The 19,382-nt window shown below is 41.8% G+C and overlaps 1 protein-coding gene across 1 annotated transcript; it reads right to left on the minus strand.

Annotated features, from left to right (window-relative positions):
- Nucleotides 1-430: 430 nt before the first annotated feature.
- Nucleotides 431-2,056, minus strand: LOC130472137 (uncharacterized). The gene is made up of 2 exons (XM_056842588.1): nt 1,347-2,056; nt 431-1,259 (listed from the first exon to the last, which is right to left on the minus strand). Exons 1-2 carry the CDS (start codon nt 2,054-2,056, stop codon nt 431-433), a joined length of 1,539 nt encoding a protein of 512 aa, XP_056698566.1.
- Nucleotides 2,057-19,382: the final 17,326 nt, after the last annotated feature.

Consider the following 19,382-nt stretch of genomic DNA (forward strand, 5'->3'; position numbering starts at 1 on the left):
CAATAATATTTTCCGATACGTACCATGTTTCCGTTTCCGGCAACATCTACGACTTGGATAATATTCATATTTCCGATACGATCCATATTTCCGTTTCCGGCAATATCATCGTTTCCGGAGTATTCATTTCTTGCCTGTGACGATCTTAGCTCCCACTGAAACCAAGATCCGTCGGTTCCGAATATTCATAGATGGAGTATTTAATGCCATTAAATACTTGATCCGTTTACGTACTATTTGTGTGACCCTACGGGTTCAGTCAAGAGTAAGCTGTGGATTAATATCATTAATTCCACTTGAACTGAAGCGGCCTCTAGCTAGGCATTCAGCTCACTTGATCTCACTGAATTATTAACTTGTTAATTAATACTGAACCGCATTTATTAGACTTAACATAGAATGCATACTTCGACCAAGGGCATTATTTCCTTCACTCCCGCTGTGTATCTACAGAATCTGAATCGTCGAAAGTGATAGCCATTGCGGTCAGGGACCTGTGTAGTCCGACCTCGTCGTCGGTTTGTCCCTCTTCTACGGTCTCAGATTCTCCCCTGTTAATTTTTTTAGCTGCAGAAGAGGTTAGTCCACAAATATCTGAACCACCGGAAATAACATTTACCACTTTACTGAATGGTGGTGGGTCTGGTCGCTCGCTGCTTGTCGCTGGGCCGGGCAGGGTGGTTTGCTCTTTGGAAAATGTTTCTTTTCCCTTGTCGCTCAACAGTTCCTTTAGATGCCCCCGTTTCAGGAGGTACGCGACTTCCTTTCGGAGGGAGATGCACTCCTCGGTTGTGTGTCCGTTGTCACGGTGGAAGTCGCACCATTTGCTCATGTCCTTCATGGAGTCCGGTCTGTCGTTCTTCCGGGGCCATCTGACTGTTCCACCTACATTTTGAAGGGCGTTCACCACACCTCCAATGTCGACGTTGAAGCCGTAGTCGGAGATGTTAGGGTGTTCGACCCGCTCGTTCCTGTAAACATTGTTAGTATCATAATACTGATTGACACTTTGTACCTGGTTTTGCCGAACATATGGTTGGTGTCGCCAATTGTTGTTCCTTGGGGTGTACGATCTTCTGTCGCTGCTGCCCCCTATTGATCGTTGAGATGCTGTTCGGATAACCTCGTCGTCTTCGATTCGCATCTGGGCGGTGGCCCTTGATCGCACCTCTTCGAAAGTTGCACAGGGGTATTTGGTTATTTCCCGGTATAGCTCCGAATTGGGGATGAGGCCTCTCTTGAACGCCTCAATAGCAGTCCTGACATCACAATTTTTTATACCAATTTTTTCACAATTAAAACGGTTAAAATAATCGCGTACCGACTCGGTTGGCCCTTGAACCAACCGATAGAGATCACTGGTTTGTTTTTCTAACTGGCGACTGCTGGCGAATTGTTGATAGAAGGCGTTGATGAGGTCGGACAAACAGGAGATGGATCTGGGAGGGACGTTCGTGAGCCATTCCAAAGCTGCTCCATCAAGAGTGCCGCCGAATGATTTGCACATAACAGGTTCCACTAGGTCGTGCGGAATCCCGATCTGCCACATGCGCTGCTTGTAGAAGTTGACGTGCCTATAGGGGTAGGATGTCCCGTCGTACAGGGTGGTCCAGGTTGGGAGCCGGAGTGTGTGCGGAACTATCACTCTAGCGATCGCTTCGCAGAACGGCGACGCGGCATACCCGTCGGTCGGCTCGGTCTCCACTGGTGTAGGTGCCCCGGGGAACCTGGTCATCAACTTCATCAGGCGGGAATAGTGCTTTGTCATGCGTGCATCCATCTTGTTCAGGCGTTGGGTCACCGGATCGGGAGCTTCTTTGTCTTCTTCCTCACGGGTTTCCTCCTCATCGTCGGTCACATCTTCAAAGTCATCGGGCATCTCGAACGTTAGCTTTTTTGGCTTCCCACCTTTGTAGCGGGACTGGTGCTTGTTGCTCTTTACAGATTCGAGCTCTTTCTGGAGGGTTTCATTGGATGCCCTCTCTTGGGCTAGCTCGGCTTGGGCTTTCTCGTAAGCCGCCTTCATCTCTGCGATCGTCATCTCTCCAGTAGTCATGGTGAAAGGGGTGCTTTTGTGTAAAACCTAGTTAATGTCCCCACAGACGGAGCCAAACTGTTTATGCCAAAATTCGTATGGGGGCGACTTTCGGCTAGGGTCGACACTAACTAAGCAAAGAATCAACGACACAAATAAAGAGACATGACACAGAGGAGTGTTGACGCGGAAAACCTAGGAATAAGGTAAAAAACCGCGGATAGCTATGAGGCTATCAATCCACTAAGTATTCTATATGATTGTTTATGCTTTTCTTTCTGAGAATCGATATCAAAAATCTCAAGTACAATAATGAATAATGAAACAGCTTATTGCTTAAGAGTTTTAGTGCTTCAGTGAACGTGCTTTGCTTGTCATTATCTTCGTCCTTTTATAGGATATTCTCAACGGTCTAATCGGTTGAGAAAATCCCACAAAGATAGGAGTATCTTTGTCGCACGTTTCTTCAGTCTTCAACTGCTTCCGCGCTTCTCGCGTGTGTCTTGGACTCGTTCTTGCTAGCTTGACGGCGCTGCCTATCATGGGCTTTAGGTCAACTTATCTTCATCAACCCGTTTCTCGAGGACGTGTCTCAGTTGCCTGTACTTTGTCGCCTGTCCTTCGTCGGTTATACCTCGTCGTACAATGCTACGTCGGACGTATCTCCCTGGAGTTGTGTTTACCTGCGACACGACAGGACCTGGCTGACACGACATGATCAAACGTTAGAACGGTTATGTCGTTAGTCCAAAAAGTGGGATAACAGGAATCAAACACGAGTTCTCCCTACCAAATTCAGTCTCAATTATCACTTAACTAACAAGCAATTAGTACGGATGAAGTAATAAATGAGAGTTACTAAAAGTTTATTTTAACAAAGGACAATTATTAGCAACATGGTAAAAAATTCGAAATTTGACCACGTCCAATACGGAGATTGAAAAATGTATGCCAATAAGGTGGCAAATAACTTTACCCCATATTAAGATATTTCTCTATTTTTGTAGTGCATAGTCACGGAAAATGTTTGGTTGACCCTAAGGGTTGACAACCCTAAGATACATATATAACATAAGATAATATATAAGCATAATTAATTGGAGAGAGAAAATGTTGTATGTAAAGTTTCAATGCATTTGTAACCAATCAAAATTCAATATTGAAAGGTTTACCAACCCTTAGGGTGACTCTATCATTGTCCCATAGTCACATACTTATAGCTACTTCTAATATTCTATTCAATGATTAGCCAACTTTTAATGGTTCATTTATTTACCAAGCTAATTTTCACTATTTTGAAATTAGTATAATCGATTATAATTAAGATTGGATAACATTTATCAAGTTTTATATGAAAAATGGGTTGGGTTTGATTTGAATTTCAGGTAAGTAGAACTTCCACATAGATAGGTTTGCTTCTTGGTTCAGACTTGGGTCTGCTTGTCCGATCAGACTTGGGTCTGATATTAGATTCGGCTAGTCCGTTGTTAGCGTCTGATGGTCCGCTGAGTGCTGACAATGTCATCAGCTTCGGATGATCTTCCATCGGCAAGGCCGACACCTAGGGTGACCTGCTGCCAGCATTTTATTTCCCACATTGTGGTTCATTTCATTGATGTCACTGATTTCTTCAATCTGTATGCTATATGCTGCTTGAGTATATCACTTGTAATTTGTAGCTTTTCATGCATTTATTTCACAAATATATTGTGTAAATGTGCTGTAATTTGGCTGGCTTTCTACGGCTTGTATGTTTGTGTCCACCATCAGCCCTGATGGTACTTTTAGCTTCCAAACTTGTAGTAGACGTCGGTTTTTTGCTGCCATTATAAATTCTTTGTTATCTGTTTCGGCTTCAGCATTATGGCCTTGGCTTTTTGATGTCTTCATCTTCATTTTCATTTACTTGAGGTGCTTTACAAAAGAGAATTTCGACATTAGTCTTAGTTCATTTCTCTATTTTTTTTTTGATGTTAGCACCCGGTTCACCCTTAGGGGCTAATCCGGATTCGGGGCGAGTTCTGGGTGGATAGGTTCCAGTCCCCTCCCAATTGTTGTTGCGGGGGATCGAACACGAGTTCTCCCTACCAAGTTCAGCCCCAATCACCACTGAACCAACAGACAGAAAGTTGGTTTGTCACCTTAAATGGTGTAAGACTTCATAAGCGTAATAAAATAAGACATTAATCTTAGCTTATAGTAAAATCGATTTTTTATTTACATAAGAAATACTACTCTTTCATACTTTATGTCTCATTGCCCCCCACTCATGAGTCATGAGTTGAGTTTAGGTCGGCTCGTGAGTAATATTAATTGAAGAGTTTTTGTTATTAAGCTAATTTATGCCAGTATCTAATGAAATTATTTTGGTTTTGAAGAAGTAACCAGCATGTCTATAAAAATGGTATACATAACTTGAGCTGTTGAGCATGATTGCTTAAATAAACCCGAAGTTTGTTTGCATTAGAGAAAAATGACTTCAAAAATACTATCAAGCCACATCAATTATTATGTTGAAAATATAAAACTTAAATAGTAGAGGAGACTTAGCTTCGAGTTTAGAGATGGGCCTGATCGGTCGTCGACCATCTTCTGATTACTCGTGTTTATTTTGCTCAAATAAAGAGTGGTAGTCTTTGATCGAGATGATATTTTCCACCCGAATTTTATAAAACAACTCGGGCCTTCCTTTAGATCAGACATCAATTTCTGGTGATCTGTTAATTAGCTTTATAAACTGGAATTCCCAGAATGTGACCAATTACCAAGGACTGAAATTTAGAGCAGATAGAGAGAAAACAATGAGAGAGAAATAGCAGCAGAATGAGAGAGATCGTATTGCTTGAGCCTTGTTCAGAATTACAGCTACCCTGCTATATATCTGATCACATGATCAGAACAAGACAAAAAAAGGAAATAGCCACCTACACACCATAGTACAAGGAATCTACTGATGGTGACAGCAATACTAGGAAAAGATAGCTAATCATTAATGCTAAGAGAAATGCATAAAAAGCAGAATTGCTATTTATCCTTCTATACTCCCCCTCAAGCTTGTAGTTGAAATTGAGATTAAACTCCAAGCTTGGATAAGAGATGATTATGTTGCTTGACTGACAGAACCTTAGTGAGGACATCAGCCACCTGTTCTTCTGATGAAACATGTTCAGTAACAATGGATCCAGATTGTATCTTGTCTCTGATGAAGTGTTTGTCTACTTCCACGTGTTTTGTTCGTTCATGAAGGACATGATTAGCTGCAATGGCTAGAGCAGCCTGATTGTCACACTTTAGAAGGGTTGGAGGAAGATGCTTCAAGCCTAAATCTTTGAGAAGAGTTGTGAGCCATGTTATTTCGCAACAAGTCAGAGCCATGGACCTATATTCAGCCTCAGCAGTAGACCTGGCTACTACACTTTGCTTTTTAGCTTTCCAAGAAATGGGAGAGTGGCCTAGCATGATGCAGAATCCAGAAGTGGATCTTCTTGAGACAGGGCAGCTTGCCCAGTCACTATCACAGTAAGCTGTGAGTTGAGCAGCAGAAGTTGAGGCTAGGAGTATTCCTTGAGAAGTTGTACCTGATAGGTATCTTAACAACCTTTTAGCGGCCTGCATATGTGTGGTGTGAGGTTGATGCATGTACTGACTAAGCAACTGCACTGTGAATGATATATCAGGCCTTGTGATTGTCAAGTATATTAATTTCCCAATCAATCTTTGATAGATGTTAGGATTAGGTAGCACATCACCTTTATCTGCACATAACTTAATATGACTATCCATAGGCAATTGTAAAGGTTTTACATTTTGCATACCATTTTCCTTCAGCAAGTCCATGACATATTTCCTTTGAGAAATAAAGAAACCATCAGCAGACCGGTCTATCTCCAAACCCAAAAAATACCTTAGTTCACCCAAGTCTTTCATGTGAAAAGTTTTGGACAACATGTCCTTCAAGCTATTAATTTCTTCAAGGCTATTACCACATATCAGCAAGTCATCTACATACACTAAGATAAGTGTAATTGACTGGTTGTCATGCTTTGTGAATAAGCTGTAATCTGCCTTTGATTGAACAAATCCGAACAGAATGAGAGTTTGAGAAAGCTTTGAGAACCATTGTCTAGGAGCCTGTTTCAGCCCGTAGAGAGATTTCTTCAATTTACACACTTTGTTTGTTTGAGGAGTCGAGTCATCATTCACAACAATTCTGCTACCAAAGTGAGTGTATCCCTGAGGCAGCTTCATGTATACTTGTTCAACCAAATCTCCATGTAAAAATGCATTGGTAACATCCATTTGGAATGCATACCATTCTTCCATAGCAGCTACAGCTAGCAAAGCTCTTACTGTTGTCATCTTTGCCACAGGGGCAAAGGTTTCCGAGTAGTCCTCCCCATATTTTTGCCTACACCCCAATATCACCAACCGAGACTTCAATCTGTCAATAGATCCACTTGCATGGAATTTTGTTTTGTACAACCATTTGTTTCCAATTGCTGTTTTTCCAGGTGGCAAATCTGTCACTTCCCATGTGTCATTTGATTCCAAGGCATCCAGTTCAATGTTCATAGCTTTGACCCAATCAGGGTTTTTTACAGCATTCTTATAGAAAATCGGATCATCTGTATCCATTACAGCAGTCATAAAACAGAAGAATGATGGTTGTGTATATGTAAAAGCTAAGTTGGCTATTGGAGCAGATTTGTTTGATTGAAGGTTAGGCATTTGAGAGACAAAATCTTTGAATTGTGAGTTAGGAATGTGAGGTCTGGTTGTTCTCCTTAAAGGAGGAGGAGATGGTTTATAAGAAGGGGATATAGATGGTGATGAGGGTTGAGTGGTTGTAGTAGGTTGAGACTCATCATCTGATTGCTCCAAGTCTGAGTATTGCAAAAAAATATCATCAACGAGAGTACTTGCGGGGTTTGGTGTAGGTAGGGGCTGCATATAAGACTCGTTTGAGTTAGATGTGAAAGGAAATATGTTTTCATGGAATGTTACATCCCTTGACACAAACTGTTGCATGGTTAGCAAGTTCAAGAGCTTGTAACCTTTCTGTGTTGCTGGGTATCCTAGAAAGACACAAGGCACCCCTCTTGGAGAAAACTTATCACTTGTATAAGCTGGATTACAAGCAAAAGCAAGGCACCCTAGCACCTTCAAATGATTGTATTCAGGGAGTTTGTTATGCAGACACTCAAATGGAGTCTTATTCTTCAACACCATTGTGGGTAACCTGTTAATCACGTGAGCAGCTGTCATGACACAATCACCCCAATACTTTAGAGGCAATCCAGCTTGGAACCTTAAGGCTCGAGAAATCTCGAGAATGTGCCTATGTTTCCTTTCCACCCTGGCATTTTGTTGGGGTCTCTTCACACAAGATGTCTGATGCACTATGCCATGAGATATGAAGAATTTTCTGCATGGTTCATCATCGAATTCCAGAGCATTATCGGATCTTATGAACTTGATTTTCCTTTGAAAGTGAGTCTCAACGTAGTGCTTAAAAGCAAGGAGAGTTTCAAGAGCCTGTGATTTGTATTCAAGAAGATAAACCCAAGTTGATCTACTGTAATCATCAACTATAGTAAGAAAGTATCTGAATTTACCCCTTGTACATTCTCTATAAGGCCCCCAGATATCAATGTGTATAAGTTCAAAGGGTGCAGAAGCACGAGACTCACTGATGGGAAATGATAGTTTGGTGAATTTTGACAAAGGACATGTGACACAAAGAGGGGGGTTCTCTTTTATGTGGGGTTTTACACACTCAATCAGTTGCAATTTTGAAAGGGAAGCATGTCCTAGTCTATGATGCCAAATTGTGAAAGGGTCTGATTTAGGGCCTTTTGTGACAGCTGCAGAAAATGTAGGTGAGTTTTCTGGTTTAGGCAGTATGCCAGATGAGTTTTGATCCTTCCTAGGATCTTGTGTAGTGTTGACAAGATAGTATAGACCATTTCTTGCATTGCCAACTCCTTTCAATTGTTTTGTCACTGCATCTAAGATAACACAGAATTTGGGAAAGAATTGCACTTCACAATTGTTGTCACTCACAAGCTTCTGGACTGATAACAGACTATGTTGAAATTTAGGCACACACAACACATTCTGCAGAGACAGATTCTTAGTTACATCCACTTTCCCAATATGTGATATGACTGCAATATCTCCCGTAGGAAGCCTGATAGGAGAAGAGTATTTTGATACACATGGTTGTATCAGCTTGTGAAAATGTGGTGTCATATGGTCAGATGCACCAGAATCAATAATCCACTCATCTCCATACCCAACGACATGATGACAAGATGTCATACCCGAGAAATGATTGTCCAACTCATCATCAGTTTCTGAACCTTTAATAGCTTGAGTTGTCAATCTAGGTATCAATCTCACAAGTTCCTCAATTTGTTGTTGAGAGAATATCAGATTGTCGGTTGCACTACTCTGAGCATTTGCTGCTGTTTTAGGTGTGCCTTGTCGGTTGTTGTTCCATTTTGGAGCTGTTTTCTGAGGAAGCTTCCCGTGCTTAGAATGCCACTTAGGGTAACCTACTACAGTCCAACATTTTTCACTGTAATGTCCTCTTCCTCCACATGCTTTACAGACCAACATTCTATCGGATTGCCCTTTGCTATACATAGCTGACATCTCAATCTCAAGTTTAGGAATAGACAAGATTTGTCTTTGAGATTCCTCTTGTTGTATAACTGAGCTAGCAGTTTCAACAGTGGGGAGAGGATTCATCATGAGAAGATTACTTCTTATAGGGCCATAAATCTCATCTAGGCCATTTAAGAACTGGAAGAGTTTAGCCTCCTCCTTCTGTTTTTGGATTGCATCTAGGAGAGTTTGCACATCAGCAGTGATATTTTCTATAACTGGCAGCATATTCATGGACTCTAGTTCCTCCCATACAACATTCAAGGTAGTAAAATAATCATAAACAGAAGCAGAATTCTGTTTTAATTCATACAAGTCCTTATTTAGCTTGTATTTCCTAGATCCATTACTTAAAGCAAATCTAGTTTCTAGTTGTTTCCAAATATCCTTAGCATTATTAAGAAACAAGACAGACTTTTTAATAGAAGGAACGAGGTTATAGTGGAGCCAAGCAATTACCATGTTGTTGCATGAGTCCCACTGATCTGCTAAAGCTGCATCTTCAACAGATCTAATGACTGTACCAGTCACAAATCCAAGTTTCCTCTTTGAAATGAGGATGATTTCCATTTGTCTGCGCCAAGACCTGTAGTCTTCAGGCCCTTGCAGTTTGTCTATCTGAATGGATGTAGATCCATCAGATGGGTGTAAAAATAGAGGATCTGCAAAGTTTAGTCTAGGGTTTGCCATTTTGGTGTAAAAAGAAAAAGAAAAGATCAGATTTTTAGAAGAAAAGAAATGTGTTTTGGCTTCAGTCGCAATACAGGTTTAGGAAATAACTCTTATTTCAGTGTTAAACCCTGGTTGGCTCTGATACCATATAAACTGGAATTCCCAGAATGTGACCAACCACCAAGGACTGAAATTTAGAGCAGATAGAGAGAAAAGAATGAGAGAGAAATAGCAGCAGAATGAGAGAGATCGTATTGCTTGAGCCTTGTTCAGAATTACAGCTACCCTGCTATATATCTGATCACATGATCAGAACAAGACAAAAAAAGAAAATAGCCACCTACACACCATAGTACAAGGAATCTACTGATGGTGACAGCAATACTAGGAAAAGACAGCTAATCATTAATGCTAAGAGAAATGCATAAAAAGCAGAATTGCTATTTATCCTTCTATAAGCTTTGTCTAGTCTGCCTTCAACTTTCTGGTGATCAGACTTGTATCTCTTCTATGGAGATATTCTTCCTCTATTGGACTTTTGTTTTTTGTTGATCAAACACACATAAATAACATACCTGAAAATGTCGGATGTCTGCTTCTTGGAGTAAGTATCCTTTCAGAAACTTTCTTCCAACTTGGGATGCAATTAAATTGCTATTTCTAACTTGTAATTTGTGTCTGATAAGTTGAATGACGTATCTCATCATAGATTCAGACACCAACCAGGCTTATAACATTTAGCCGCTTCCCTTGCATACGGGTCTGCTGGATCAAAGCGTTGAGGTAATATACCAATTTTTGCCTTAGAATATTCTTTCTTCGGCATTGGTGCGTTGTGTGGGAAATATTGTCAGACCCGGACTACCTTTGAGTCTGTTGGGTTTGACTTCCCTAATTTTGCCTTAGGATATTCTGTATTTGGCATTGTTGTAGTCTAGGCCCATACTGTATATGAGTCTGCTTTAGCTCATTGTTGCAGAGTGCATTGGTAGGAACACACGAGGCCAACGGAAGGTATTTGTTTTGTAATGCTAGAAACTTGCATCTAATATATAGTTGCTATATTTTCGGGTAAGGTCTGCCTCTTAGGTCAGACACTTTTTGTTGAGGATTTTTTTGGCTTTACAAGGGTCTGCTTTTCTTCGTGCAAGTGGAGCTGGTAGGACCAGGGTCTGCTTCTCTTCCTATCTATTGCATTTTAGTAGGACAAGTGCATCTGAAATTTTGTGGCTCTCTGATGTGCTATCTTGAGCTCGTGATCTCCGACTTTTACATGGTGTTTGGGTGGGATTATGTATTTCCAAGAGACCCAAAGTGACTTATATGTCACTTGGATCTGTTGTATAACGTCTGCACAACACGCATTGGGTCTGCACCACTCTGAGCCTGCACTCTTTGGCGACTTTTGGGTCTGCATCACATCGATCTGCATTACTTTGTCTACCTTGGGTCTGCACCACCTCTGACCTCTCGGATCAGACTTGCATCATCTCTCGAGAAACTAACATTTTCTCTTCAACTTGATGTTAAACCTCCATTATAAGACAGCAACTAGTTCTGATGATTGGAAGTAGTTTGGTGGAACACATCTGATTTTGGGTTTGCATTGCATTACCTCGTGTCTGCACCGTATACTGATTACTTTGTGTCTGCACAACTTGGGTTGAGGCTTGAATTTAGGTGCGAAAAAATGCTGCCAAACTTGTTGTGGATGTCAGGACAAAAATTAGTAGTGCAGCACATTATTTCCATCCCCTTCTGGTTAGTAGTGCGCATATTGACTAAATAAGTTGTAAAAGAGTTTCTCCAGTTTGTACTTTGCTGTAGTGGTGGATAACTTGTTTGAGCATAGGATGCACACGAGTTTGATGCAAGTGGGATCAGATTTACTCGGTAAATCATCAATAATTGGATATCATTTATTGAATAACAGGGTGGCCATGGAATAATATGTGGATCTTGGTGGGTTGTTGCACTTCGTCCCCACCTTGGGTCTGCATTACCTCGGGTTTGAACTCCTCGACAGCTTTGTGTCTGCGTCAATTTGGGTCTGCATCCCTGACTTGGGGTCTGCAGTACTCGAGTCTGCATCCCTTGGTGACTTCAGAATTGCATTATCTCTCGGGTCATACTCCAAGATTATCAGCAACAAGACCCCAAACTATATGGTAGACTTCAATTTCTTATTATTGACAGTCAGCTTGCATTCTGACATTCCTTTGCTGGATTTATCATGACGGTGGTGTGCATATTTTGCTCAGTCCACTGGTGTTTGGCTCGGGGATCGGTCTGCCATGGGTAGATGTCACACCTTGGTTCGGACCTCCTGACATTGTGTCTGCCTTAACATCTCGTCTTTTTGGTCTGCCTGACGAGATCTCAGCACCCAAAATATTGTTTTTCTGATAAGACCTCAGCTACGGATAATAGAAATATAGCGTACTTCCTGGATCTCAGACTTTGAGGTTTGAATTTGGGTGTTTAAAAGATATTGGCAAACTTGTTATGAATGTCGGGATTAAAACTTAAAACTAGTAGTGGGACACAATTTACTTATGTCCACTTCTGGTTTGTATTTGTGGGCGTCGGTTTTTATTGCATGTATTGCACAAATGGGATGTAATTTGTTTTTCTCAACTTGCACAAATGGATCGGAATATCTGATATTTTCAAATGACAAATCAGACCAGCTTGCTTCCAAATGTTCGTCTTCCGCCAACAAATCATTGATAATTGGATGTTTTTAAGGCCTAATTAGGTGGCCATGGAATAGTACGTGGATCTTACCCACAGACGGCGCCAAATGCATTAACAGGAAATGCGAACTCCAAATAATAGGCAAAGGCATTTTCAATAATTCAATCCTTAATTAAGCTTCATATTTCCAACGTAGAATGAGTCAAATGAATTTGGTCTAGCAATGACTAGTCAAATTTAAAGCAAATTAGAATCTTGACGTATTTTAAATGATCTATACTTGACCATATCAACATTACTATTCACACAAACCAAACTATACACACAAACAAGAACATTTCACTTGTGGTCCTAAACCTCAAGGAATTAACGATAACAAGAATGAGTAAGAAGGAAAATTTACAAAGACAAATGCATTTAATTAATACAATTTTGAACATTATCAATTATCATATTGGTACTTTAAACCGACAAAAAAATACAGTAATCGTGAATGGAAATCTTAAATGACAAATACGTTTTTAAAAAATATCTTAAGTGACAAATAATATACAGAGTGCACAAAATATTTATTAGGCCATATTATATTCACCTTATTCCCACTTATTCAAAAAATGAAAAGGCTCATATACGATAAGTTTAATAAGAGTCATTGAAGTATATTTTATAGTTGAATACAAACTTTTATATAAGGCGGCCTTACACAAAAGATTACTTTGGTGTAATATAAGTTAAGCTATGAAATCAATTAGGTAAGCACTGAAACCAATTATTTAAGCAATGTAACTAATAAGTTAAGCGAGTACCCCAAATTAGGGTTTCCTCTCTAGTACCCCGAATTAGGGTTCTTCGTAGTACGAGAAATTCGTTCCTTTGATTGTGATTGCTTGATTGTTCCTTTTCGGTAATTGATTCTGAATTTTGTTCTCTTCTTCCCTCTTCATCCTCCTCTCTTCTCCCATTAATCTCCATCTTTTCTCTTCTCCCCTCTCCTTCTCTCTATATTCTTTCCTTTCCGTCCCTCTCAATCTGATTCCAAGTTAACAGTGAGTGATTTTAGTATATGATGGCTGACTCCTTGCTAGACGAGTGGGAGAAATTCAATCTCACCGAAGAAGAAAGTAGGGTTGTGGGTGAGGACTTTGAAGGGGTTGATGACGAAGACCAAAGGGTGCAAATTTCCTTGACCCTTGTGGGGAAACTCCTTACTGGTAAACCATTCAATTTTGAGGCTTTGAAGCGAACCCTAACGTCAGTATGGAGCCTGAAGGATGGCGTGGCCATTAGAGCAGTAGACTCAAACCTATTTGTCTTCCAATTCTTCAGCAGCAGTGATAAGGAGAGAGTAACGTCGGGCTGCCCTTGGACGTTCAAAGAGCAGGTTCTTCTGCTGAAAGAGATCAATGGTGATGAACAACCATCAGAGGTTATTTTTGACAAGGCCCCCTTCTGGATTCGGCTAGTAGATGTTCCGTTCAACAGACGCAATGTGAATGTTGCATATGATGTTGGGGAAGATTTTGGTGGCTTTATAGATTACGATGATTCTGATCCCCTGGGGTGGGAAGAGGAGATGCGCATCAAAGTCCTCTTGGAGATAGATAAGCCCCTCAGACGTGGTGTCACAATCTCAACGGGGCGAGGAAGATCGAAGTGGGTGGATGTTAAATATGAACGCATTGGAGATTTATGCTTCTATTGTGGTCGCCTTGGACACATGGATCGTGAGTGTCAATTCCATGGAGTGGCACCAGGCTCGAACAGCTCGATAGTGTACCAGTACGGCCCATATCTTCGTGCTTCCCCAACCAAACGTCGAAACTTCATATCCCTCTCTGAAAGAGAACAACAGAAGAAATGGATGATGTCAACCAAGAAAGACCAGCCTCGTCCTCCAAGTTACAGGGACCCGAATGTAGTTAGACTTGGACCACCTGGTGCAGCAAGGAGATTGTACTTCGCATCCCCTAAAGGTCAAACCACTAGGGAGGATGTAGTTTCGAAGTCAATACAACGGAGTGCAACAGAACAGGAGGTGTCGAGCAAGGGTTTGAAGAGGGCAAGTGAAGAAGTTAAGTTGCCAGAGGATAAGGATCCACCCACTAAAGATCCCCTCATTGCAAAGTTTGGTGCTGGCCCACTTGAAGTGCAACCCCCTCCCACTTGCATAGCGGCAACAGCAGTTGAGAAGCCTCCAATTGTGGAGACAGCAGAGGCCTCTAACTTTTCCCTGGAACGTGAAGTGGCTCCAACCCTCTCTGTGCAGGTATCAACTTCAAAACCTTCGAAGAAAAAATGGACCAAGCTGGTGAGAGATCAAACAGGTGGGGTAGCCTCAGATTTTGGGGCTAATGGAGGGAAAAGGCGGATGGGTGACTTGGAGATGGATATAGATGGTGAAGAACTGCTCGCTGGAAAACGTTCTAAGAACTCTCCTACGACAGAATTGGAAGCATCTAGCTTGGCGGAGGTTGGCGCACACCAACCCCGCCCGACACAATGAATACTCTTTGCTGGAACTGTCGAGGAATGGGCAATCCTCGATCAGTTAATGCCCTCAGGAGATGGTGTATCTCCAATGCCCCCGACATTGTCTTTTTGTCGGAAACCAAGGTGAACAAGTCTGTTACAGAGAACCTGAAAACTAGGTTGGGTTTCTCCAACTCTTTTGGTGTATGCAGTGTAGGAAGAGCAGGTGGTCTTTGTCTCTACTGGAAGGAGGAAAGTGTGTCTTTCTCAGTAACCTCGTACTCACAGAACCACATTGCAGGGGAGGTGGTCCATGGAAGACTAGGCAAGTGGCTATTTATTGGGGTGTATGGTTGGCCGGAGGTAGTGAATAAGACCAAGACGTGGGCTCTGCTGCGTGAATTGTGTGGTAGTTATCAAGGCCCTATTCTACTAGGGGGCGATTTCAATGAGATACTAAGTTATGAGGAGAAAGAAGGCGGGGCTGACTGTGTTCGGCGTGCAATCCCAGAATTTCGCGAAGTACTTGAGGATTGTGAGCTAAGAGACCTGGGCTATGTGGGACAATGGTACACTTGGGAACACGGGCTCACTCCACAGACCCGTGTCCGAGAACGACTTGACCGCTTCTTGGGAAATTACTCCTGGTGTACTCGCTATCCGTCCACAAAAGTTCAGCATCTGGTCCGGTTTAAGTCTGACCACACGCCAATTCTGCTGAGCTTTGAACCCTTGGCTAACAGAAACAAAAACAAGAGGAAGTCCAAGAAGGGCTTCAAGTTTGAGACAGGTTGGCTTCTTGATGAGACATGTGAAGGTGTAGTGAAGGAGTCATGGTCAAGCTCGGATGGTGGCACACTGACAGAAAGGCTAGATATGATGGGAGTAGCTCTCTCAAGATGGGGCAAGGGTAAGTTTGACGACTTAGCAAAAAAGATAGCAGACACAGAGAAGCTACTCAAAGCTGCCCAGGGATTGGAGGTTACTGATCAGTCAGTTGAAGAGTGTGCAAGGCTAGAGAAAGTGCTGGAAGAACTACTAGATAGGCAAGAAGCCTATTGGTACTTACGGTCGAGATCGGCAGAGATTAGAGACGGAGACCGGAACACCAATTACTTCCACCACAAGGCCTCTCAGCGAAGAAGGAAGAACAGAATTGATGGCCTTATGGACGAGGGGGGAGTTTGGAAAACGGAGGAGGACGGGATAGAGCATATTGTGGAGAATTTTTATGCAAACTTATTTACCTCAAATAGCCCTTCCCAGGGGGCCTGTAATGAGGTACTGGATGCGGTAGAGGAAGTAATCACAAGAGAAAACAATGAAGCACTCCTCAGGCCTTATTCAAAGGACGAGATTCACTCGGCCATATTGCAGATGAGCCCTTGTAAGGCCCCGGGGCCAGACGGTATGCACGCGATATTTTATCAAAAATTTTGGCATATCATTGGTGATGACATTTCAAATTTTGTGTGTGGATTTTTGTATGGCTCTAGATCTCTGAAACACATAAATACCACTAACGTGGCCTTAATCCCAAAAGTCAAATCCCCTAAGTTAATGGCAGAATTCCGTCCCATAGCTCTGTGCAACGTTCTATACAAGATAGTCTCGAAAGTCATTGTTCTAAGGCTCAAGTCGATTCTTCCGGGCATTGTCTCTGAAAATCAAAGTGCCTTTGTTCCGGGGCGCTTAATCACTGATAATGCCCTAATAGCCTTGGAGTTGTTCCACACAATGAAGAAAAGAAGCAAGGGGAGGAAGGGAACAATAGCTTTGAAGCTTGACATGAGCAAGGCGTATGATAGAGTGGAATGGCCTTTCTTGCAACAACTCTTATTAAAAATGGGATTTGCGACGGGATGGGTCAGCAAGGTGATGGAATGTGTAACAACGGTCTCCTACTCTTTCATTGTCAATGGACATGTTTGCGGCTCAGTTACTCCCACCCAAGGGCTTAGACAAGGAGACCCCTTGTCGCCGTATTTGTTTATTATGGTAGCGGATGCTTTGTCTAACTTGATCCGAAAGGCAGTGCTGGACTCGGAAATTCATGGGGCACGAGCTAGTAGAGGTGGCCCCGAGGTCTCTCATCTTTTCTTTGCAGATGACAGTTTACTTTTCGCAAGAGCCAACCGACGGGAATGCTCAAAAATAGTTGATATACTCAACATATACGAAGCAGCTTCCGGGCAAAAAATTAACTATGATAAGTCGGAGGTCTCTTTTAGCAAAGGTATTGATATGTCGAAACAGGAGGAGTTGAGAAATCTTTTGCAAATGAAACTAGTTGACAAGCATGAAAAGTATTTAGGGATTCCTACAATTATTGGGAGATCGAAGAGAACGGTTTTCATGGCTCTAAAAGACAGATTATGGAAGAAAATGCAAGGGTGGAAGGAGAAGCTACTATCGCGAGCGGGGAAAGAAATCCTTATCAAGTCCGTGGTTCAAGCAATTCCAACGTACTTAATGGGAGTTTACAAGCTCCCGAGCAGTGTCATACAGGATATCCAGGCTATGACATCGAAATTCTGGTGGGGGAGCTCGGATAACAAACGGAAGGTTCATTGGATTAACTGGAACTCACTATGTAATCCGAAGTGTTTGGGAGGTATGGGCTTCCGTGATATGGGAACCTTCAACACGGCATTACTAGGCAGACAAGCTTGGCGGCTTCTTAAGTACCCTTCCTCGCTGTTGGGAAAGGTCATGGCTGGAAAGTATTACAAAAATTCGGCCTTTATTGATTCCTTCTTGGGACTTGCGGGTAGTTACTCCTGGAGTAACATTTGGTCGTCTAAATCATTGATCAAGGATGGTACACTATGGAGGATTGGTGATGGCTCGACGGTCAATATTTGGAGTGATGCTTGGGCGGCTGATGACGATGGAACCATGGTGACGACACCTAGGGTGGAAGGGTTGGAGAAAGTTAGTGACTTAATAGAAGGGGGTGAATGGAGGCTCGACCTGCTCTCAACTCACTTCAATGAGAGGGATGTAAGAGCCATCTTAGCAATCCCTTTGGGCATCATGCCGTGTAAAGATAGTCGTATGTGGGCGTTTACCAACACTGGTGAGTACTCGGTAAAGTCGGCGTATGCTCTTCGCAAGTCCTGCGACTTGGAAGCTTTTCACAAAGCTTGGACTGAGGTGTGGAATTTGGATACTACCCCAAAAGTTAGACACTTTCTCTGGCGGTTGTGTACTGGAACTCTTCCGGTTCGTTCATACCTCCACACCCGTCACATGTCCGACACCTCTGTATGCCCATGGTGTGCGAATGAAGAGGAATCGCTGCGGCATTGCTTCTTCGAGTGCCCTGCTGTTGCTGACCTTTGGATCGAGTTGGAGTGCAGCAGCATGGTTTGGAGGGAGGAAAATAACTTCCTAGAAGTAATGGAATCGCGGTCGAAGAAGGATGGGCATAAGAAGCAGCTAAGTGCTATCTTGCTGTGGCAAATCTGGTGCAGGAGAAACGAAAAGGTGTTCAACAGTAAAGACACCCCTCATTCGCTGGTTGTGGACCGCTCAAAAAGACTGGCTGAGGATCACAACAAGTACACTGAGAAGATATATGGGCTGTCGACTAAGCAGATTTGCAAGAGTTCCAAGACTTGGATTGCTCCCCCCCTTGACTTTGTGAAGGTTAATTGCGACGCAGCACTGAATGTGGAGGGATGGACGGGGTTGGGGACGATTGCAAGAGATGCTACTGGAGTAACCAAATTCGCAGCGACAAGACGAGTCAGAAGTTATTGGCAGCCCGCAATAGCTGAAGGCAAGGCCTTGGTAATGGCTGCTCGACTAGCCAAGCGCTATGGATACAGAAAAGTGATTTTTGAGAGTGACAGCCTTACTCTAGTGACCCGTCTCTCGAAGGCAACTATCTACTCAACTGAACTTGATGCAATCCTCGAAGAGATTTTTTCTATTTGTTCTTCCTTTGATCATGTAATTTGGTCTCATGTTAAAAGAGATGGTAATTTTGTGGCTCACCATCTTGCTAGATTAGTGCCGTTCGGTGTTGAACAAGTTTGGGAGAACCATTGTCCGTGTGAGGTCTCCCCATATGTTTTGATGGACGCTTTGTCCTCTAATTAATAGATGCACTAATCTTTTCCCTCAAAAAAAAAAAAACTAATAAGTTAAGCAATGGAATTAAAATGGTTTTTTTCGATAAGGCGGTCTTACTAAAAAGTAATTACTTAAGTAAGACCGCCTTATCGAAACCATTTTAATTACTTAAGTAATTATTTAAGCAATAAGCAATGTAACTAATTAGTTAAGCAATGGAATCAATTACTTAAGTAATTAAAATGGTTTTTTCGATAAGGCGGTCTTACTAAAAAGTTGCCGATAAAATAAGTTCATATAAGTTCAATGGAAATCAGGTGGATATAACATACCCAGTTTGTATGAGTTACAAGAACAATACAAATAAAAAATGAAGAAGGGAGAGAGCTGAGGATTCGAACTTGAAATTATATATCATACGATCTAAAATTTTGCTAGGCAAAGATCTCATCGATAAAAATGACAAATACCAAGTAATATGATTATATGAAAGAGAAGGAGTAGATGTCAAGGATACAATTTTAGATATTTTGATCTTAACAATTCTATAAGATGAGATAGAACTTCCTAAAAACAAAAATTATTGTTTTTTTTAAAACAAAAATGCGAAAAGGATTTTTTCGTGAGAAATATAGTTCTTGAACATTTTTGGAAGAAAACTATATTGAGCTGACTATATGTGGAAAAGTTTACCAACAAAATCTTGAACTTTTCACCTATTTAAAATACATCGAGAATAATCAACTTTTCGAACTTATAA

This window comes from Spinacia oleracea, chromosome 4, assembly GCF_020520425.1.
Source record: "Spinacia oleracea cultivar Varoflay chromosome 4, BTI_SOV_V1, whole genome shotgun sequence".
Classification (NCBI taxonomy): Eukaryota; Viridiplantae; Streptophyta; class Magnoliopsida; order Caryophyllales; family Amaranthaceae; genus Spinacia; species Spinacia oleracea.

Excerpts from the sequence above, each read along its gene's own strand:
- LOC130472137 (XM_056842588.1), bottom strand. The coding sequence starts at position 2,056 with ATGACTACTGGAGAGATGACGATCGCAGAGATGAAGGCGGCTTACGAG. Across the intron at positions 1,260-1,346 it reads CAAACCAGTGATCTCTATCG|GACTGCTATTGAGGCGTTCA; the intron begins GTTGGTTCAAGG and ends TTGTGATGTCAG.